Source organism: Trichosporon asahii (genome assembly GCF_000293215.1).
Source record: "Trichosporon asahii var. asahii CBS 2479 unplaced genomic scaffold scaffold00002, whole genome shotgun sequence".
Lineage (NCBI taxonomy): Eukaryota > Fungi > Basidiomycota > Tremellomycetes > Trichosporonales > Trichosporonaceae > Trichosporon > Trichosporon asahii.
Window position 1 is genome coordinate 864,810 of NW_014040922.1, and position 21,541 is coordinate 886,350.

General features: G+C 60.0%; 6 protein-coding genes across 6 annotated transcripts; 3 read left to right on the plus strand and 3 right to left on the minus strand.

The window, feature by feature from the left end:
* Nucleotides 1–1,903: 1,903 nt before the first annotated feature.
* Nucleotides 1,904–4,082, plus strand: A1Q1_00279 (uncharacterized protein; the record flags this gene model as incomplete). Its single annotated transcript, XM_014328977.1, has 3 exons — nucleotides 1,904–2,240; nucleotides 2,285–2,496; nucleotides 2,541–4,082. 3 exons carry the CDS (start codon nucleotides 1,904–1,906, stop codon nucleotides 4,080–4,082), a joined length of 2,091 nt encoding a protein of 696 aa, XP_014184452.1.
* Nucleotides 4,083–4,742: 660 nt separating this feature from the next.
* Nucleotides 4,743–8,055, minus strand: A1Q1_00280 (isoleucine-tRNA ligase; the record flags this gene model as incomplete). The annotated part of the gene is made up of 3 exons (XM_014328978.1): nucleotides 4,743–7,772; nucleotides 7,814–7,995; nucleotides 8,034–8,055. The coding sequence occupies 3 exons, from the start codon at nucleotides 8,053–8,055 to the stop codon at nucleotides 4,743–4,745; spliced, it is 3,234 nt and encodes a 1,077-aa protein (XP_014184453.1).
* A 674-nt stretch (nucleotides 8,056–8,729) lies between these two features.
* On the plus strand, nucleotides 8,730–10,897 carry A1Q1_00281 (mRNA-nucleus export-related protein; the record flags this gene model as incomplete). The annotated part of the gene is made up of 5 exons (XM_014328979.1): nucleotides 8,730–9,497; nucleotides 9,557–9,604; nucleotides 9,667–9,872; nucleotides 9,969–10,056; nucleotides 10,094–10,897. 5 exons carry the CDS (start codon nucleotides 8,730–8,732, stop codon nucleotides 10,895–10,897), a joined length of 1,914 nt encoding a protein of 637 aa, XP_014184454.1.
* Nucleotides 10,898–13,954: 3,057 nt separating this feature from the next.
* Nucleotides 13,955–16,127, minus strand: A1Q1_00282 (uncharacterized protein; the record flags this gene model as incomplete). Its single annotated transcript, XM_014328980.1, has 6 exons — nucleotides 13,955–14,328; nucleotides 14,405–14,492; nucleotides 14,548–14,613; nucleotides 14,664–15,579; nucleotides 15,648–15,913; nucleotides 15,969–16,127. The coding sequence occupies 6 exons, from the start codon at nucleotides 16,125–16,127 to the stop codon at nucleotides 13,955–13,957; spliced, it is 1,869 nt and encodes a 622-aa protein (XP_014184455.1).
* A 2,165-nt stretch (nucleotides 16,128–18,292) lies between these two features.
* Nucleotides 18,293–19,847, plus strand: A1Q1_00283 (uncharacterized protein; the record flags this gene model as incomplete). Its single annotated transcript, XM_014328981.1, has 6 exons — nucleotides 18,293–18,343; nucleotides 18,527–18,669; nucleotides 18,750–19,367; nucleotides 19,423–19,441; nucleotides 19,491–19,558; nucleotides 19,607–19,847. 6 exons carry the CDS (start codon nucleotides 18,293–18,295, stop codon nucleotides 19,845–19,847), a joined length of 1,140 nt encoding a protein of 379 aa, XP_014184456.1.
* Nucleotides 19,848–20,432: 585 nt separating this feature from the next.
* Nucleotides 20,433–21,385, minus strand: A1Q1_00284 (uncharacterized protein; the record flags this gene model as incomplete). Its single annotated transcript, XM_014328982.1, has 3 exons — nucleotides 20,433–20,660; nucleotides 20,749–21,202; nucleotides 21,270–21,385. 3 exons carry the CDS (start codon nucleotides 21,383–21,385, stop codon nucleotides 20,433–20,435), a joined length of 798 nt encoding a protein of 265 aa, XP_014184457.1.
* Between the last annotated feature and the right edge of the window lie 156 nt (nucleotides 21,386–21,541).

Genomic DNA, 21,541 nt, shown 5'->3' on the forward strand with positions numbered 1-21,541 from the left:
GGGGTGGATGTTGACTGATGTAATGGAGAGGAGCGCGTGGTGCCCAGGAGGAAGGGCGTGTGTACCACGAGGAGCAAGGGCTGTGGACACAGGCGTGCGGAGTGTAGGCGTACGAGGAGCTACAGGGGACGATTGTGGGAGTCGGGGAAATTGCGATACGCGGTGGTCTGTCTGGGGTAGCTACGGGTGGGCAGATGCTGGCTGGCGCTTGGGCGAGAGCGGATGCAAGTGAAGGCAGAGAATGTATGGAAGCAGTTGGAGAAGGGCAAACGTCGCTCGCTCCGTGGCCCGTGGCAAAGGCAAACGTATGATGGGCGGGCGGCTGCTTGGTGGCCGTGGTTGGTCTGGGCTGGCCGGGGACTTGCAGGACTCGGGGCCTGGGCGCGCGCTGGGCGATGGTCGTCGGCTGTCGCCAAGGTGGCTGCTGGGCTGGCTGGGCTCAAAAGGCAGCTGAGCAGAGGATCCAGGGAAGGACGGGGGACAAAAGAGACACCGGCAGGGCACATCCAAGCGAATCGGCCCATATCCAATCCACTCACCTCCACTCTTCGGCTCACCAAATCCAGCGCACAACACCCCGACACCTCGACAACCCGGCGCGGAACCATTTCTGTTTGCTTCCGTGTCTATCCCCCCAGGTTGAGACCTTGAGACCTGGAATGGCGTTTGCTGGCGCAGAAGCAGCATCGCAAGCAGCCACCGCATGCCGCATAGCACGATCATCACGTGACAGGGGCTCGGGGGTCCCAGGTGGTCTGCCGGTGCGGGAATAGAGGCATTAGAGATCCAGATTCATACGAAGGCGCTGGATTCCAAAGCTTTGCATGCAATGATGCTCCTGGGCGGACCCTGGCCCTGGCGATTTGCTGAATCAGCCAGCCGCGACCACCACCGTAGTACCACCCAGCCCCGTATCTACACTTGCCCGGACACTTTCCCCCTCCTCTGCTCCCATGCCTGGCCGGGACTCAAGCCGACTCGGTGACAGGCCGCCTATCATCCCCTCCTCCTCTGCCTCTCTGCTTGCACTGCAGCGCCTTGGATGACTGACCCATCTCGCGTCGCTCTGTTGCGTTCTTTCTGCCTTACACTTTCAACCCCTTCGTGAGCTTGACAGCAAACCCGGCATTCCTCGTCCTGCTCGACTCACCTTGACATCACCCTTCCCATTCCCTTCCACGTCTCGTTCGCCCGCAAGCTCGACTTGAATCGTGTACTCCCCGCTGCTGGGTCAGCTTTCAGTGTCCTTCCCCCCCACTGTTCCCCTCCACTTTCATTTTCGAGTCGCGCTCGTATCCCCTCGAGCAACAATTCTCTGTGCGCAACTTTGTCCACCCTCCGTGCGACTAGAACCGACCGGCCCGCCCCCGTCCATCCGTCAACGCCTGTCAAACGTTTCGCCCAGTGCTGCTTTCGGTCGGAAGCGATTCAGTTGCAATCGGAACTTGCTGTCGAGGCAACCTTCCTCCGTCTTCTGTCCCTCTGCCGCCACGCAGTGCACGGTATCTACGCCAATTCCTTGGATTCCAGCCTGCACCATTTCCACTCTTCATTCTTCACCATCAATCATTACAGCTTTACGCTCCCTCTCCTCCTGTTGATCATCTGTACCTGTTGCGCACCGAGACGATCCCCCCGAGCCTGGGCCATTGACTTGCCGCCAAGTACGTCACTTGAGCGACGCCCGTTTGCCACCTAGCCCTTCGGCCTCACCGCTGGCAACGACATCCGCAACGTGCAACCGCCTGTGTGGGTTGCCTGTCCGTTGAGCCTGTCTGGCCGCGTCTCCATCGCCATCCATCCGAGCGACTTCCAGCCGACACTCGACATACCCCAGTGCTAAAATCAGCCCCCCGTTTCCATCGCTCTGCTCTCACCTCCCCCACGCCCCCCATCTTTCACCATGCAGCAGCAACAGCCCCCCTACTTTGACCCGAACATGCTCTCCCCAAACACGACGGCGCTCCTAGATTCCATCGCAATGGGAGAGTACCCGCCGAAGCAGACAGTGACGCCCGCGACCTTTGCGCCGCAAGCGTTGTTTCCTGTTCCCGGGCGAGACACTCCAGAGGACTCGTCTCCGGATTCAGTCAAGATGAACAACGCCACTCTGAAAGATCATTCCCACGTTGCCTCCGACGATAGTGACGCGGAGCTGCAGGGATTGAATGAAGTCAATAACCACAAGCGAAAGGCGTCACGTACAACGATTGCGGACCACGACGCAGATGAGGAAGATGGTGGGTTGATCACATGCCAGATAGAGTTTAGGTTCTGACCTCAGACTCGTCGGACAACGCTCATGAGGACAAGCGGCAACAGGTTAATGACCCCAAGGCCACACGAGCTGCGCGCCGCAAGTCTGGCGACGGCAAGGCCAAACCCGCCGACAAGGCGGGTAAGGCTGAGCAGTCGAACAAGGCTCAGCGTCGTAAGGAACAGAACCGAGCAGCCCAGAAGGCTTTCCGAGAGCGACGAGAGGCCAAGGTCCGAGACGTGAGTATTTCTGCCTTAATCTCTGCAGTCCCTGACTCTTTCAGCTTGAGGCCAAGGTTGCCGAACTCGAGGCCAAGTCTTTCGGAACGTCGGTCGAGAACGAGAACCTGCGAAGTATCGTGAAGCGTCTTCAAGAGGAGAACATTGCCCTCAAGGAGGCGCAGTTCACTTTCACGATGCCAATGAACGGCAACGCTCATTCCATCAACGGACAGCAGACGCCTACGCCCTCTCTGAGCCAGCAGCAGGCCAGCGCTATCGACTGGTCTCAGTTCGCCTCCTTCAACAAGGCGTCTCAGATGGGCAAGCCGCCGTCTCCACCGCAAAGTGTCTCGAACGACTCTTTGCGAAGTGTTCACGACAACAACTCGCCGCCTTTGCAGCAGGTGCACCGCGCGTCGACTGGCTCTGCGTCTGAGAGCATGGAAGGACCGAGTCCTTCTGACCCCAACGCCGTTCCGACTCTCTTCGGCAACCGGAATAACGGCAGCTTTGACATGCTCAAGCGCCCCGTTGTCGGCAGCAGCCCGAACGACCAGCTCTCGACCCCGTCTTCGATTGGCACGAACAAGGACGACGTGGAGGCGCTGTTCCGCAGCCTGTACCCGAACGGCATTGCGAACGGCAGCAGCATCGACTCTGTTCTTGCTGGCACTGCCGGTGCTCCTCAGCAGAACCCCCAGATCGCCCAGCAGCAGGCTCAGTCGCCGTACACTTTCCTCAGCGCGCAGCCCGGCCTCACGTCGTTCGCGGACTCGTCTTCGAACATGATGGCCAAGCTGTTCGAGCCGACGTCCTACCGGGACTCATCTTCGGCTGAGCAGGACATGCTCGGCGGAGGATCTGGCCAGTCGACGATGAACACTGTTCCGAATAGCTCCACATCACAGACCTGGGCCGACCTGGTCTCGGGCAACCAGTCCGACTTCCTTTCGTCTCTGAGCAGCACGGCCAACGATGCTTCTGAGGCTGGACCGGAGGACGACGCCTTCATGAAACAGCTGGAGCAGCTGATCCAGTCTGGTAACGTGCCGTTTAACAACGCCAGCCAGGCATTCAGCCCGACAAACTATCTCAACATGTCTCCCTCGCCTCTGCAGAGTCTATCAAACTCGCAGACGCCGCGGTCCACTGCCGAGTCGTCAGACAACCTGCAGTCGCCGCATTCGGACAACATGCAGGGCGAGGCTGCGCCGTCGTGCGGTGCGTCGCGCATCGTGCACGTTGTCGGCGAGGACGGACGAGTCATGCGCCCGTCCGAGGTCTGGACCAAGATGGGCCTGAACACGGTGTCGGAGCCGCAGGATCTGCTGATCGACGACCTCTGCGACCAGTTCAAGGGTAAGGCGACCTGTAAGGACGGCAAGCGGTACATGACGTACAGCGACCTGGTGGACATGCAGTACGCTCGGGATCAGCACGGCGAGCCGCCGGTCATGTCCGGGCGCCCGGCCGAGCAGCCCAAGCTCCCGGCCAAGCCCAAGGTCGCCGAGCGCGACTGCGAGAAGCACGACCCGGCCGAGTGCCAGGCGAAGGCCAACGAGCTTTTCCTCCAGCAAAACGCCCAGCCCGGGTCCGCGGCATAGGATGTCCTTGATCCGGGCCTGCAGCCGCTTCCAGCGCATGCATAGTTGCGACAACGCCTGTCGTCCCAACAAGCACTACAAAACTGTACTTTCAATCCAAACTTCATCGCAACCAAAAGTCATATTTCTTCTTTGCCACGCTATATAAATCAGTTCAGCTTTCGGGCTCTCTCCACTCCAACCAACCAGGCCACGCTCTTCCCCGCGGACCCCGGTCTCCCGGTCTCGTCGATTAGTATGGGTGTATTCCATGTATAGTAGATCAAGAGTAACAAGAATATCCAGACTTCCGCTCCTGCTCGTAGACTGGTGCTTGCGCCCAGAGTGCGCGCACACGTTGCAACGCCACCAAATAAACTCGTCCTCTTCGTTATCTTCGAATCTTCTCTCCACATCTGCCAACTCTGTAAACAGATTTCCAATATGAATTGAAGCATTAGTCCAAGCTTCTGGGGTTGACTTGCACTGATGGAAAAGCAGCGTGGGGGAGGGGGCAGACCGAAAAGGAAAGGAGACATGCATTGTTGATTTACTAAGGAAAAAGAGGGCGGAAAAAAGATCTACGTGCCTGTCCTGACGAGCCAAGCACTCGGCCTTCGGCCTCGTGCCTAGGGCCTCTCAGCAAGGGTGAGGACGAAGCGCTCGGCGCGGTCCGCGTCGTCAATGTCCTTGGCCCTGACCTCGGTCTGGATGACCTTGCGGTCGGCAGGCATCTGGGCAATCTCGAGGGGCACGGCGTAGATGGTACCCAGCATGGGCGTCCTTGGAGCCCGCAATGGCGGGGGCGAGTGCGTCCTCCTCTCCCTCGTCGTAGGCGTAGAACACATCGACGCGGTCAGTGGGCACGAGCCCTGCGGCCTTGCGCAGCTTGTTGACGCGCGAGGTGAGGGCACGCACGAGCGCGACGTGCTCGAGCGCGTCGTGGCGGCGCACGTCGATGAGGATCGTCGCGTCCCCGTCCGTCGCCGTCTCGTACACCTCGGCACGCTCGCCCTCCAGCTCGACATAGCGCGTGACGACGAGGTCGCCCTCGACGAGCTCGACGCCGTTCACGCTCACCTTGCCCTGCGACAGGTAGCCCTTGCACTCCTCGCTCGTCATCTTGGGCAGATGGCTCTTGACCTTGCCCAGGTCCTTGCGCAGCTTGCGGCCCAGCACGGGCCAGTCCGCGTTCGCCTTGTACTTGATGCCGATCGCCGCCTCGTCGCGCGTGTACACGATCTCGTGCACGTTGAGCTCGCCCATGACGTAGCCCTCCAGCGACTTGACGTCGTCAAGGTACTCCTGGTCGTGGTGGAAGAGGACGAGCTCCTTGAGCGGCATCTTGACCTTGAGCGTGCGCTTGTCGCGGATCGCGCGCCCGAGCTCAATCACGCTCTTCAGGCGCTGTACCTGGCGCTCGATGACGGGGTCAAAGTACTCCTCGCGCGCAGAGGGGAAGAGCAGGAAGTGCACAGAGCGCACGTCGCTGCCGTCCTTGGGCGCGGGAGTGGTCGCCAGCAGGCTCTGGTACACCATCTCGGACGTGAAGGGCGTGAAGGACGACATGGTCAGGGACAGCGTGTACAGCGCCTCGTAGAGCGAGTTGAGCGCCGCCTTGGTGTCCTCGACGCCGTTCTCGCCCTTGAGACGGCGGCGGTTGAAGCGGATGTACCAGTTCGTCAGGTCCGAGATGAGCTCGAGCAGGCGCGGGATCACAGTGTACAGGCGGTAGTTGTCCATCTCGTGGTGCACCGTCTGGATCAGCGTCTGGCAGCGCGCAAGGATCCAGCGGTCAAACACGTTGGTCGACTTGGGCGCATCGTGGTCGTACATGAACTTGGTGCCCTGCGCCTGGTTGAACAGCTCGACCTGGTTCAGGTAGAAGTTGAGCGAGTTGATCCACTTGAGAATCACGTTGGAGAGGACGTCACGTACTCCCTCCTCGCGGAAACGGAGGTTGTCACCGCGCACGACGGGCGAGTTGATCAGGAACAGACGCACACTGTCCGCTCCGTACTTCTCCACAACCTCCATCGGGTCAGGGTAGTTCTTGAGCTTCTTCGACATCTTCTTGCCGTCCGAGGCGAGGACGAGACCAGTGACGATCAGGTTCTTCCAGGGAGCAGTGTTGAACAGGTGCGTGCCGAGAACAAGCAGGGTGTAGAACCATCCACGGGTCTGGTCGATACCCTCCGAAACAAAGTCGGCAGGGTAGCGAGCCTTGAAGTTGTCCTGGTTCTCGAAGGGGTAGTGCGACTGCGCGTACGGCATCGAGCCAGACTCGAACCAACAGTCAAACACCTCCTCGATACGCTTCAGCGTGCCCTTGCCCTGCTGCGACGGGATGGTGATGCCGTCGACAGACTCGCGGTGAAGGTCCTTGATGCCAGTGACACCAGAGAGCTTCTCGAGCTGCTCAATCGAGCTGATGCACACAATCTCCTGCATGTCGTCCGAAGCCCAAAGGGGGATGGGCGTACCCCAGTAACGGTTACGCGAAATGTTCCAGTCGCGCGCGTTCTTGAGCCAGCCACCGAAACGGCCATCACCGACGTGCTGAGGAACCCAGCGGGTCTTCTCGTTGTTGGCAACGAGGTCGTCGGACAGCTTGGCGACACGAACAAACCAGGCGGGGATGGCGCGGTAGATCAGGGGAGTGCCCGAACGCCAACAGAAGGGATACGAGTGCATGATGTCGCCGCGAGCGACGAGGCGGCCCTTGCTCTGCAGCGTCTTGATGATCGACGTGTCGGCGTCCTTGACGTAGACACCCTTCCAGTCGGGAACCTCGTCGGTGAAGCGACCAACCTCGTCAATGGGGCAAGGGGGGATCTCGTCCTCGCGGACGATACCGTTGGCGACGGCAATACGGTGGTCATCCTCACCCCACGCGGGCGCCTGGTGGACAATACCCGTACCAGACGAGTCAGTGACGTAGGTGTCGGAGACGACGCGGAACGCGCGGTCCTCGTACTGCTCGGTGAAGTAGTCGAACATCGGGGTGTAGCGCCAGCCGACCATGTCCTTTCCGAGGAACGAGCCAATCTTCTTGAACTTGGGCTCCTTCTTCGGGTCCGGCTTCTTGCCGTTGGCGTACTCCTTGTAGACAGTGCCGAGGAGCGACTCGAGGAGAATGTAGTTGTGGTTGCGCTCAATGTCGTGGATCTTGACGTAGGTGAAGTCGGGGTGGACACAGAGGGCAAGGTTGGAGGGAAGGGTGTAGGGGGTGGTCGTCCAGGCGAGGAGCGAGGTGTTGGGGTCGTCAACGAGGGGGAACATGACGGTGACCGTGGGGTCAGACTTCATGCGGTAGTCCTCACCAGCCTCAAAGTTGGAGAGAGGGGTGGTGCAGCCGGTCGAGTAGGGCATGACACGGAGGCCACGGTAGACCTGGCCCTTCTCCCAGAGCTGACCAAAGACCCACCAGACCGACTCCATGAAGGTGGTGTCGAGGGTCTTGTAGCCAGTGTCAAAGTCAATCCAGCGGCCCATGCGCTCGACGGTGCTCTTCCACTCGGACGAGTAGCGCATGACAATCTCGCGACAGGCGGCGTTGTACTTGTCGATGCCCATCGCCATCACATCGTCCTTGCCCTTGATGCCGAGCTTTTTGTCGATCTCGTGCTCGACGGGGAGACCGTGCGTGTCCCAACCGAACCTCCTCTCGACGTGGTGGCCAGTGGAGTGGGCATGACGGGTGACAATGTCCTGAAAGGGTGTGAGTCAGCAGGTTGCGATGGGGCTCTTACCTTGATGGTACCGGCGAGCAGATGTCCGTAGTGAGGCAGACCGGTAGCGAAGGGAGGTCCGTCGAAGAAAGAGTACTCGGGCCTTCCCTCAGAAAGTTTCTGGGACGTGTGGAAAGCATCGATCTCGTTCCAGAAGTTGAGCACGTTGTGCTCAGCGGTCGGAATGTGGATAGGCTTGGAGGCTGGGCTGTCAGTTTACGACACAGACGGGCCAACTCACGGTCGTGCTTCTGGAACGACATGGTTGCAGTTAAGCTTGACGCCGATTGGTAAAGCCAGTTGTTTTATCTAGAGGTGTTGGAGGGTGGCGAGTCCAGCTGCACTTGCTCGCAGGATCGAGGTTGACACGGAGATTGACTCGAGTCGAAACAACGATCGGGCGGGATAAGCAAAGTCAACGAGCTAGAGTCGGAGTTACACGCGACTTAGGTGTCGGTGTAGCCTTTTCTAAGTCTAGTCTATTCCTTGAGTCGTCTGCCGGGAGACGGAAGACGGTCGAGGAGGTTTAATTGACGACGACGAGAAAGTCGATGCTGTCGCTGCCTCGAGTTTTACTCGATTGGACGTTCGTGGCTCTCCCAATCTCCAGACCATCCACGGCCCGGCCGAGTCAAAATGTTCGGCTCAGCCGGGCTAATCAGTTATTAGCTTATGATTAAGCTTGTGTGCGGGGCACTGACGCACGAGATTAGAAAACTCGGGCCGCGATTGATTACAAGAAAATTGGGCGGGAACAAAGCCACGCGATGGGTATCGTATCTTGACGTTGCGTTTGGCCCCGCTTGTGTGGAGGTCAGTTGCCACTGGGTCAAGATTTCGAGACTGGAGACGTCGCGCGCTCCGAAAGCCAAAACAATCCAAGCCGCCGGCTCTTGTTCCTCGCACTCCCACACCACTTCCGACCACGACACTCATTATGGCTCGTGGGAAAGGCAAGAACAGGAAACGGTCGCTAGACCTCTCTTCCGTCGGCGAGAAGACGGCTTCAGCACCTTCATCCGGTGACGAGAAGAAGAGGCGCAACCGTCGCAAGGCCAAGATCACTCTCACGGAACCAGAGCCGACTCTCGACCCGGCGGCTGACTTCATCGATCTCAGCAAGAGCACACCGGACATCGATTACATCGACCTTAGCAAGAGCTCGCCGAGGAGTGAGGCCATGGACCTCTGCAATGAGTTGGAGAGCGATGCGAAGGCTGCGCCGGCCGAGTCCAGCAAGCAGGCGTTGGAGCGTACCCCGGACGCTAAGGGGAAGAGCCGCGAGCCTTCCTTTGAAATCGACACCAACCCTGCTCCTGTTCCCGAGTACCACCCATCCGCGTTCACGCCCATGAAGTCTCTTTTGTCTAGCTTTGTGCATAAGGATGACGATGACGAGGCGGAGGACGGCGAGGTCGTCGAGACCGGTGCAAAGGAACTTCAGATCGGAAAGGGAAGGAACAAGAAACCGATCCTGATAGACATCGACGTCGAGCCGCATCCCGAGACGGAAGCGAAGCTGGACGGAGAGCGCGCCGAGAAGGACGAAGCGGAGAAGGAAGAGGAGCATGCTGGCGATAAGAGTGGTCTCCTGCTTCCGGAGCACGTCCGTCTGATGGAGAGCGATGAGGAGGATGATCCAATCGAGGACTCCTTTGTTGGACCTCAGGACGGTGTGCACGTCGTCGACGACAGCAATGCCAAGGTAAGCTGAAGATCTGGTCTCGTAGCTGACGTGAGGCTGTGTCGCGCTACTTCAATGAGCTGGACGAGGACGAGGCTGCCTTCCTCGCGGCCGCAGACCAGCGTCAGGTGTGCCGTCGTTGCAAGAAGACGGGACACAAGGAGGCCCAGTGCCCGCACATCATTGTGAGATAGCACGGTTTGGTCGACATCTGACGCCCAGTGTACCACCTGTGGAGCCATGGATGAGCATGACCGGCGAGACTGTCCCTGGGGCATCGTGTGCTTCGGGTGCGGCAAGCGAGGACACCGAAAACAGGACTGCCCCGATCCAGTTTCGCGTGCTGCGCGGATACGAGGCTGCAACCGCTGTGGCTTGCGCGATCACATGGAGAACGTGAGCTGCACTGCGACGACTATTGAGCTGACATCAGACTTGCCCTCTTATCTGGCGCGTGTACGTGTACCGCACCCCCTCGGACCGAGACCACAGTTTGGAGGAGCGCGACGCGGCAGAGGGATGGACGAAGGAGGCTGTTGGCGGTAATCCGGAGACCAAGTGGTGCTACAACTGTGCCATGGTGAGTTTAGGAAGCAGACGCCATAACTGACGACCAGGACGGACACCTCGGCGACGACTGCGGAAAGCGCCGTGGCAGCTTAGCGCGACCAGTGCTGCAGAGCGCGTTCAGCGAAGTGATTGCGAACCGGGGTCCTTTCGCGTCCTTCCCGCGAAGACAGGGCAAGCACCATCGCTTCGACGACCTGCCCGAGGAGACATCTTACTCCAAGTTTGGCGGTGCCAACCCGGGCCGTCGGGGACGGGAGAAGCAGCAGCAGCGGCACCGCTATGCTGACCGGCGAAGTGGTACGGATAGCGACGACTGGTTCTCGCGCCGGCGAGACAGGTCACGCTCCCCGGACCGGAGGCCATGGGACCGTGACCGCGGTGGTCGCGGTCGTGATGACCGTCGTGATGACCGACGCGACAACCGCGGTGGCCCGATCAAGTTTGGCCGCATGAGCCTCCCCGGCTCAAGCGGAAGGGACGGAAAGGGCGGACTGCTCCAGCAGGCTCTGCATAACGGGCAGAAGCGGCGCCGGCAGCCGTCCCCGCGCCCGATGCGGGATTGGGACTCGGACTCGAACTCAAGCGGCGGATTACGTATCCGTGGCCGCGGTAATGATCGCGAGCGCGATATGGAGCGAGAGTGGCGCGCCTCGGGCGCTGGCGGCGGTAACGTCGCGGACTGGGGAGACGACTACGACCGCATGATGCGCGACCGCCGCGACGGGCGTGACTCGCGCGACGACCGGCCCCGCAACGGACCGTTTCCGCTCCGCTCTGGCGGAGGGCGCGGCGGACGTGGAGGAGGCGGTGGTGGCCGTGGCGGAGGGCAGCGCTACCGGGGCGGCTACTAAGCTCGTCCTGTATCACCTCTCCACTGCCCAGCCCTGCCACGACAGTCTCATGTCCACCCTCGAGCGATGAGGAGGAAGCGAGAGATAAGCGAGCGTCGACGCCCGCGTATCGCCTAGGAAACCCGTGAACCCGGCTTTCCGAGATCCGATCCCACACTCAGACGCAAACCAGGGCAATCTTTTGCGCCGTGATTCCGTCGCCATCAAGATTTTGGCGGCATTGTAACCCCAACCCGAACCTAGCTGTACGCATACTTCCATGCCATGCCCTAGCTCGCCATAGCCATGCATGTCGCAGCGCACGATGCTGCGATCTGGACCAAGTTTCCAAGACATATCAAGACACGCCTCTGGCCTGAGCGAGGCTGGAGGCTGGCGGCTGAGCGGGATCCACCCCGAGCCGAGAACGAGTAAGCGCTGACGAGCTTGAGAGCACGCGAGCCGGATCAGTCAGCAACAACCAGAGGTGCGAGTCCGCCCGATTTTCTGAGACCTGGAACACGGGCTTGACTCGCCATCATCTGAGGTCCGAGTCCTCAGGTGCTCGTGTGAGCCCTGTGGCAGGTGTCTGTGGCAGTGTCTGTGTGACGACAACGTCCGTGAGCGACGTCAACCCTGGGCAGGGCCTGCTCGAGCGACAAACGTGCGTGAACGTGCTCCGGACGTGCTCGTGAGAGGGCAGGTCTTGCAGCGCACTGACGACAGACTGATCATCGGCGAAGTGTCTCGAGGACTGACCGCTGACATGGATCGAGTGAGCAGGGCCGAGAACTCGGCTCGACAGGTGCCAAGTCCCGGCCGATCTTGCTCCGTTACTGTCGGCGGCGGTCATCTTACAGCGCGCTTTTGCTTTTTCCGGACCTCACGCTGTCGACTGAGATTGCTGATGCGGTCCGGTAAACAAAACACTACCCACTAATGAATGAAGGACAAAGCAATGTGACCCAGGTAGGAGACGAGGCAGTCATCGGGTACAGACAAACAAAACACATGAACAAAGAGATCTGGCAATCACACCAGGCTTCACGGCCTTCGGTCCACTCTGCTCTTGGTCTCAAACCGCCGGCGCGCCAGAGATCTGGCTCAAACCACTCCCAACCTCATATTCCTCATTGTGGATTTCCTCACCGCCCAACTTTCGCAGATACGTGTGCCCCTCTCCCGACTGTCGGACGGTTGGGCCACGGACATTCGGACAAAGAGCTCCCAGCCCAGGGCAAGGGGGAGGAGTATCACACAGAGTCGCCGTGGCTTTGTGGCTGTGGCGTCTGTCTGCGCGGTGAGGCTGGTACGACAGTTGGATGGGGGCTGAGAGGCGTGTGTGCGTGTGACGACGCCTTGAGGAGGCGAAGAGGTGTGGATGAGGGCCCGCGGGGCGCCTTAGTCTGGAGTAGAGGTGCCCCTATCCGGCTCCGGCGCCGTAATTGCGTTAATTAAGTGCCTAACAGTTCCATGTCGTGGGCTGTCCTGTTGTTCTCGTACCGCCGGCTATGCCAGATGGACTGGGAGGTGACGCACGCGGGTGCCGGTGACATTGTCTTTCTCTGTCGCTGGAGAGGGGGAATCCCTTCACGTCTGCCTGCTGGACCACGGAACGGGCAATGGATACTCTCGGGGAAGACCATTACACAAGAGATCAGAGAGCTCATGAGCACGAATGACGGGGGACCCCGAAAGCAAGCGCACAGACAGACCTGGTCCCTCGACGCACAGTGCGTCGGCGCCGGCTTCAGTGGCGGCGCACGGCATGGCGTGCAGCGCGTGCTGGTGCGGGGCCGAGACTCATCTACAGTGTCCTGTTCACGACTAGGCGAGTCAAACGAGACGACGAACGTGTGTTGCAGCCACACAGCCCCTTGTCTGTGTCCGAGTCCGTGATGACGTCTGTGATGCTTTGCTTCGTCTTCGTCCTTCGATCCGACGACACTCCGGTGCGACCGCCCTCCCTCAGAACTCCGCGTTCGCCGGGCGTCGCGTTCCATCGGGAGAATTCAGATGACGTGCACCGCTCTCCGTGCCCCAGCAGCTAGAGATGCATGAGAAGACATTGAGAAGCTGAACAAGCACGTCAGAAGAATGAAAAAGGGCTGACAAAGACGAAGCAGTCGACGAAGCATAGTGGAGTCCAGACATGATTCTGGGAAGCAGATCCATTCGGGCAATGGAAATGCAACAATGCAACAACGACATGACGAGGTGGCGACATACCGATCCACTCTACATGCCGCGATGCCCATTGACCGAACGACATGCCGCGTCCCGATACAGCGGATCGCAATAGCCCGATGCAGTCGGCTCTGTGTCGGGCGACCGCCTGGTCGGTATGTATCTCGGAATGAGACCGATGAGCTCAAGCTCCGCGGAGCAGCGCCGCATACCCCAACGACGTACCCATGATATACCGAGTCATCGGCGACCCCAAGCATCGGGCATCGGCCCATTCCTCGTCGCTCCATGCTCCATGTATCTCCCCATTCTCCCTGTTCCAGAAGATCAGTCACGGTCTCTGAGTGCTCTGAAGACATGTATCGGTCTTGTCGTCGGCTGGTCGGCTTGACGCTGTCGGTCACCTCTCGGCGGCCTTGCGTCAGCGGACGTCAGCACCTCCTCCTAAGCATCTAAGCAGTCGGATAATGTCCATTCCCCAGATTCCAAACTGGACCCATGGGATTGTTGTGTCGGGCAACACGCCAGTCGGCAGACGCCGCAACTAGCATTTGTCCCTTAGTCACACCTCTTACCGGCGGCATGGTACCCGACCCTTTGCATGCTGGTGGTAGTCTTTGACGGCCGGTACTTTTCACAGGCCAGCGTGCATAACGTGGCTACAACTGAGGGCACGCTCTAGGCGCAATTACAACTGGGATACAACAGAATTGTCCGAAAGGAGAGCGATTCGGGATGGTGTCGGGGAAGTATACAACTCTTGGATAATTATAAGGGCGTTAAATGTATTGTAATGGATGGGATGATGGGATGAATGCGTGTATGCTGTGAAGCGCCTTCCTTCGTGTCTTCGTTGTTCTCGACCAGTAATGAACAGGGCAGGGCGCTAGATCACGCACTGCGGCCGCCCTCCATTCGCATCGGCATTCCGGTCGTGCGCGATGCGTCAGTGGGGCGGAAGTGGATGGGTGAAAGAGACCACGGCCCCTTCCACTCCCCCTGCCAGTAGCGGTCCTGGCCGGTGGAATACGGACCCCAGGCGAGGTCGAGGCGCGAGTGGTGTTGCGATATCGGCGTAGACACTGGAGGGCAGACAGGATCCGGACCGTCGCCTCGGAAGTCGACGACCTTGCCAAACTTCTTGTCGAACCAGGCCAGGGCAGACTCAATCTCGGCATTGCGCTGGGCAGTGCGGTCGACAGTGCGCTCCTGGCCTTTGATGACAGCCTCATAGAGCGGGTCGGTGCGTCCGGTCTCGTGGTGGTCTATTGTTGTCAGCTTTGGCTCAGACACCCAAAAGTCCCTCGCGGGCTGTGCGCGTGCAACAGCGATCAAACTCACAGCCCAGGGCGCAATAGCGGCTCATCCGCGGGTGGTACACCGGGTTCGTGCATCCGGTCTTGTCTTCGTTGACGCCAGTGCAGGTGTGCTGCGCAAGTCAGCAAACATGCACTGCATGATAGTACCTCGTGGTGTGAACTCACCTCAGCGCAGAAGCTAGAGCCCGGAGCTTGTTCGCCCATGCAGGCACCCAACGGTTCGATGCAGCACTGCTCTTGTTAGGACTCACGTTCGCCACTATGTGCACGTTGAAACTCACGATGGACTCCTGCCAGGTCTTACCGTTACGTCCGGGCATGGCATAGGCCAATGTCGGAAGCCGGGGAGCAACCACACGGCGTGCCTTCGCGATCTTGCCCGTAACCTTCTTGGTGCGCACCTCGACAACCTCCGCGTCACTGACGGGTGCCTCGGGCATGTCAGACGTCTTGAGCTTCGGCGTGTGGGGTGGCGTCACCGTGACGGCGACCGCCGTGGGAGGTGGAGGCGGTGGAGGCGGAAGGGACCTCTGACGCTGGTGGTTCAGGCTGAGGCGTCTGTGGGTTGCGCGGTTCAGCCTGCGGCGGGGCTTGATCAGCGGGGGGAGGGCGGCAACAGCCGGGCGGCCTTGCTTATCGGTCTCAGAGTCGGGCGGAGAAGGAGGGCCGGTCATGCTGGGCGGGCGATGGATCTTGGGGATACTCTCGCTAGGAGTCATGGGCGACTGGCAGCGAGAAGGACCGGCCAATTTCGCATCCTGGGCCGAGACGGGGTGGTTGTTAATGCTGGAGGAAGCGAGTGCCGACACCAAGTCATTGACAGTGATGACACCCGGAGATGAGACAACCGCTTGGATCGGGGTCGTCGAAGTCGAAGGTCGAGCCGAAGTGGCAAACAGCTGAGGCGTAGGGCAGCATGTACGTGCTTGTTGTCTTGGGGAGGTGATCGACCGAGGCGAGGAAGAGGACACCACGGTCGAGGTGGGGGACAGGATCGGTGTGCTCATTTCTTTGGGGAAGACGAGTAAGAAAGGAGCACAGAGATGGGTGTCGCCTTGAGGGTGATGCGCTGGCGAGCCGTATAAGGAGGCGGCGTGCTCGCTGCTTAGATGCGAGAGGGCGAGAGTGATGGGCTTGGCGAAGGGAAAGGTGGCCCAGTAGAGGAGTGCGTGATCGTGTGCGCGATAGTGTATGCGGCTAGGGCGAGGAGATCTCAAGCGAAGGTCACGGGGGAGATGGCGAGGCAGACGCCGTTATTTATGGACCAGTTGGGACGTCTCTTGCCTATAGTCTTATCGCGAAGGGGGTGACAGAGTTGTTGTTGTTGTTGTCGCGGGGTGTGTTGTTGACTGCAAGCTGATGGGGGAGCAGCGGTAGTGGCGACGCGTTGATATTGTTGGCCAGGGACAATGAGATATGCGAGGGATGATATACTTTTGCAGTGGACCGGCATATCCTGGGCCGAGGGTGTGGTATGGGCCGCCCGGTCGTGGCCGCTGCCGCTAGCGGGCAGCATCGCGGTGTACGCGGGCTGACAGGCGTCAGACGCCAGGACCACGGGTGTCCACGCCGTGTGGTGGACTGACGCGCGTTGGGAGACCAAGACGCGCGCGGAGGGTCGGAGGATGAGAATGCCCGGTCTGATGCGTCTCTGGGTGCTGATGCTTCTCGGCTTGGGCAGCTTGGAGGGGCTCTGCGGCACCAGCAATGGGGGGCGCTCGGGCGTGGAGCGTGGACTCTTGCATGGCCTGGCCGCGATGGTCTGGGCCGCGCCGAGTCGAACGCCCTCTGCGCCCTGCGCCCTGGGCGCGGACGGTGTGGCCCGTCTGGCGTGCCAGATGTGCGCGGGCGTGCGCATCGCCAGCGCTCACACGGACACGCTCCCACCGATCCCACCGATCCTCCCAATGCTCTGTCATGCTGTCTCACCGCTATCACTCTCTGTTGCAGGCCCGCAGCACTGGCGTACAGGCCCCACACCCACAGCCACCCACTCACCCCCGCCGCCAGCCTCGCCAACGCCAACTGCGCCAGCCGGACGCCGGACTGAACCATCCGCTTCTGCATGGACCCTCGTTCCTGTCAGTCTCCAGCCTCAGCGCCTCAGCCTTGACTGCATCGACGCGTTTCACAGCAGTCTGGGCCATGGCCGCCTGTGAAGCCCCGCCGCAGCCCCGCAGGGATCCGATCTCAGCACTGCCAACAACTGCATCTAGAAACGGGAGTACCGTCTTGCCGTCTGTTTTCAGCATGTGCACACCCTCGGTTTACTAATCTAAGGCTACGGCTCACTCGGGGGTGCTCACAATGAGCGTTACATCATCGCGTAGATTGTTAGAACCAGTTCGGCCTATTGTTTGACTAGCTCTTTCATGAGATCGGTCCATGCAATGCACCCGTCCGCCGACTGCAACAAAAAATCGCGGTGGGGAATAGTCGGCCTAATCTTGTAACGCGGGTCAAGGCGACCACCGCACGACACTGGCGACCTGGGCTCTTGTTGTTTCGCGTTTCGAAGCCGTGTGACGCATGACGCAGGCACGTAGCTGGGCCGTGGGCCGCCTAACTGCCGGCTTTCTAGCGCTTCGAACCATTCGGTGGGTGGCGACTCTACCGACAGCCTTGACAGTCTTGGCTGGACCCAGGAGTAAGTGTCTGTGCACATCGAGACGACACTTCATCGGAGCCAGTCTATTCGCTTATTATCGGCTATGAGGACGAATGTCCGACTTCTGCCGATTATTATCAGCCTTAACTCGAGGAAGAAGATGACACCAGCATGCAAGGCCTTCTTCATCGGAGCATTGCTCGGAGCTTGGTGAGATGAGTCGTTTCCGGCGGTCCACATCGGTCGGTGGGCTGAAGCGCTGCCAACCTAATTTGTGTGATCTGTGGTGGCCACGGCGCAGAAGGTGTCAACAAACATGCGAGGTGCATCGACGTCACTCCACAAGCTTACATGACACCCTCACTCATCTCAACTCACACGGTTCACTCTGCTTCAAACTATAAGTGCCGGCGCAGCGTGGCTAAATCAGTCTCAATCGCATGCATGCGTCCCCGTGTCTGCGCATCCATGGGTAGGACGCATTCGATCATCGTGCTCGATGCATTGAGACGGGGCGCCCTCGGCGCATTTGCGCAATGAATGATGCATGCACTGTGTGCGTGTGGTTGTGTGCAGGCGTTGTGTGTTTGTCGCCATCGCAGTCACGTTAGTCACTGGCGGGGCTCTGGACCCGAGCAGCTGGTCTAGGGCTACACACATGCGGAAACGCCACAATCCGTATTGGGCGCACCTGGCCAGCCGCACGCCACTGCATGCTGCACTATTGTCACCCCGCCGCACCTCACATGACGGGCCGCCTTAGAGCGGAGTCACCTCCGCTCCAAAGGATGTCTGAGGACGGAAAGTGAGGTCCGGTGTGCACTCGAGATGAGTTGAAACGATCGCGCGCGCATCACACGCACTGCGCAGAGCAGTCTCAGATCACCAAACGCGCTGCACATCGATCCTGTTTGCTCCAGCTCCACAACGACAACAGCTACCGAGCAGACGATCAAGCAAGCTCCGTTCCGGTCGATGTGAGAGAGCCGTTGCTGCCTATCGGCCACGATCTCACTCGTACTAACTGCCAGCAGCACGAAGTTGCATGCATGTCAATTGCACTTCGACCCGAAACGTCGATAGTGCCACCGTGCCTCTGCTGACTGAGGAGGGCCATGCGAGGGGCACATGGCCTGACGTAGCCGCAAGATCACGTGATAGGCTCGGTGCGGACACCGGACATGACAGCTCTCTGGAGCTCTGGAGAATTCCAGAAATCATCATCGCAAGCCCTGCGCACTCGTTATCTCGGCATTGCTTGCTTCCCAACGTCTTACACCACCGTCGAGCACGTCGAGCAACATGAGCAACCCCAAGCCTCTTACCGAGTTCCAGCAGTCCTACCACTGGCGCGTGAGTATCCATTGATCGAGGCGTGCTCTCCTGAGCCGCGGAGAGTCACCGATTCGAATATTTCGAACATGGCCTTCTCCGAGGAAGACCGGCGGAGGCGCCGCGATTCTGACATGTCAACACCCGGCTCATTAGTTTCGAGACAAGCTCGCCGGTGGGTTTTGCACGAGCTGACATTGGCAGAACAAGAACTGCGGTCCTTGGGCGAACGAATGGGTCAAGGAGAAGCTCCCCGGCCTCAAGGTCTCGGACGGCAAGCAGAGCGCGGAGATCACCGAGGTCACCAATGTCTCGGGCGACTGTGACCTGGGCCAGCGTAAGGGCAAGTGAGTCACCTTCAACGGCTTCTGACTACCGACTGGTCGTGGTGCAGCCGTCGGTTCCTATTTGTTTAGCTGACCAACAGGCTCCTGACGATCTACGACCTGCAGTTCGACGCCAAGTGGAAGGGCACGACGTCATCGGGCGAGGAGGTGACGGGCAAGGTCTCGTGCCCGGAGTTCAGCCACGAGCAGGTCGACGGTCTGGAGGACTACCAGTTCCAGTTCAGCGCGGACAGCTCTGACGGTGAGACGCTCCTGCCGTACTTGAGGAAGGCGTTCCCACCCGTCCTGGAGGAGAAGCTCAACACGTTCCGGCCCGAGCTGCTCCAGTCGCACGGCATGTTTGTCGACTCGCTGACGGGTTCCGCTCCCCCCTCTGGCGCCGCGACGCCGGCAGCCCGCAGCATGCAGAGCTACTCCCCCGCCCCGCCGGGAGAGGTTCGCGAGAAGGCGCCGGCGGCCAAGAAGTCGGAGAAGGTCACGTCCACCGCCACGATTGAGGCTAGCGTCGACCTCCGCGCCTCCGCCGACGACGTCTGGTCTCTCCTCACCGACCCCTCGCGCATCCCCATGTGGTCCAGGAGCCAGGCTAAGATGGCCCCAACCCCTGGTGCCGACTTCGAGCTCTTCGGCGGCGCCGTCAGCGGCAAGGTCAAGGAGGTCGACCCCCCTACCAAGCTTGTTGAGAGCTGGAACACCAAGTCGCCCGGATGGCCTGCCGACCACTACGGCACCATGACGATCACGCTGAAGCAGGGCTCGGACTCGACCAACGGTAAGCTGAATGGCTCTCCGAAGTTAGCTAACTCGCAGTTACGTTCAAGCTCGACGGTGTCCCGGCCGGCAAGGAGGACGACATTGAGCGTGCCATTGACCAGTTCTACATCCAGGGGTGAGTAAACTGAGCTGCCGAGATGTGTTCTTGAAGCTGACAGACCAGCCTCAAGTCGACAGGGTTAGTACTGAGTGCGAGCAGTAAGAGCTGGCTGGTGAAGAAGGCGGAGACGCCGTCTGGCAAGGCGACCAAGGCGGCAACGGGCACTCGCCGACGGAAGCGGAGCGGTAAGCAGTCCGAGCCGACGGGCATGTGGGGCCTGGAGACCCCCCAGCTCGTCGGCATCGGTGCGGCCGCGACGCTCGCGGCCGTGTTCGTCGGTCTCGTTGCGTCCACTTTCAAGTGATCCACCCGTTCCCCTCTCCTCATCCCATCCCGCAACCACATCACATTCACTGCCTTCGTCATGACCAACCCACTTCATCACAGCCAACAACTGCACTGCTCCGCAATCAAACCCCCAAAAACGTTGTGTCCTCCTTTACTGATGCACAAATACACAAACAGGCTTGGAGTTCTTCTGTAATACCACTGCAATACTACCCCCGTATGAAAACGCGCGACCGCACGCGTCGCTGCGCCGCAAACGCAAACGCAAATTCACAAGCTTTTGTACGTCAGCGCGGCCAGTGCCGCCGTCAGCGCGAAGGAAGATGGAAGAAGACGTTGGGGATCTGTCGACTTCTGAAAAGAAGGGACAGGCCGCTTAGAACCCGCCGGCTCGCTGGCTTTGTAGGGATGCTAGACATGTACAAGAACTCTTGATGCGGTATTTCCATATTTTCTGATGACTGACTTCTCTCAGACTCGCCCATTGCCGCAATTACGGTCCTGGGGGGGGGGTCTCTAAATCTAGCTATTTTGCATCCGGTCTCAGTCTACAGCTGTCGAGGCAGGATAAGGTGGGTTTTATGAGTGAGAGAGAGACGGCTTACTTGCCGCCGGTCTGGATGCGCTGCGCGCGCGATTGGCGCATGGCGACGGCGCAGACGTAGGCCGTGATGCCGGAGAGGATAAGGAACGGCGGGAGGAACTGGTACAGCTTCCAGCTGACCCAGTAGCCGATGATGAGCGCCTCGAGGCCGACGAGACACGCGAGGAAGACGTACACGCTCGGGGGCGGCGTGCGCTTGCTGAGCGATGAGGAGAGGTTGCCGATCTGTTAGTCAGCTTTAGCTCCCAAGGAATGGAAGCTTGAACAGTGAACAGCTTGTCTATTCAGGTAGCCGTTCAGTCGAGCTACTCACCAGACCGAGGAGCAGCGCCCACGGCGCAAGCACGGCGGCGACACCTGCGATGGCGAACGGGAACATGACGATCTTCGCCTCGCGCTGGAACGTGTGCGCAATCTCGGGCAGCGGTTCGAAGGAGAGGAGGGAGTTGATCTCCTTCTTGGACGCGGAGGCGAGGATGATCTTGCCAACCTTCCAGCTGATGGGCTTCTCCTCGACGCCGTTCGAGAGCAGGATCGTGAGCTCGTTCTCCCCGTGGACGGGCGGCTCGGAGCCACGGATGGTCAGAGTTGCCTTCTTGCCCTCGCTCTTCACGCTGAGGGACTGCACGACCGGGACCTGCTCAGAGCCGGTGTACCAGGCAGAAGCCTGCAGTGCCGGGCCGCCCGTGACGCCGAACGTGAGCTTGAACGTGTCCGCGGGACCGATCTCGAGCGTGTCAAACAGAGGCTTCGAGGCGTCCTTTGCTCTGAGGGTTAGCTCGGTAAGCGAACCACAGCTGCTTCGCCAGCAAGCCGGCGCTCGACCAGACTTACGAGAACTGCTCGTCCTTTCCGCCCTGGACGAGCACCTTCGGGCCCTTGATCCCGAGCGCCGAAGCGAGAGGGAGACATGCGGCGGCAAGCACCAGAGCACGCCCGAGTCGAACCATTTTGTGTCTGGAGTGGATAATGTTGATGCTCGGCCGCTCGACGTTGTCACCGGCCGTCATGGAACACTCGACCGCGACTGACACGCAGCGTGGGGTGGAGGCCGGCCACGTGGACGCGCATCACGTGCCCACCTGTGGCACCTATTACCAGAATTG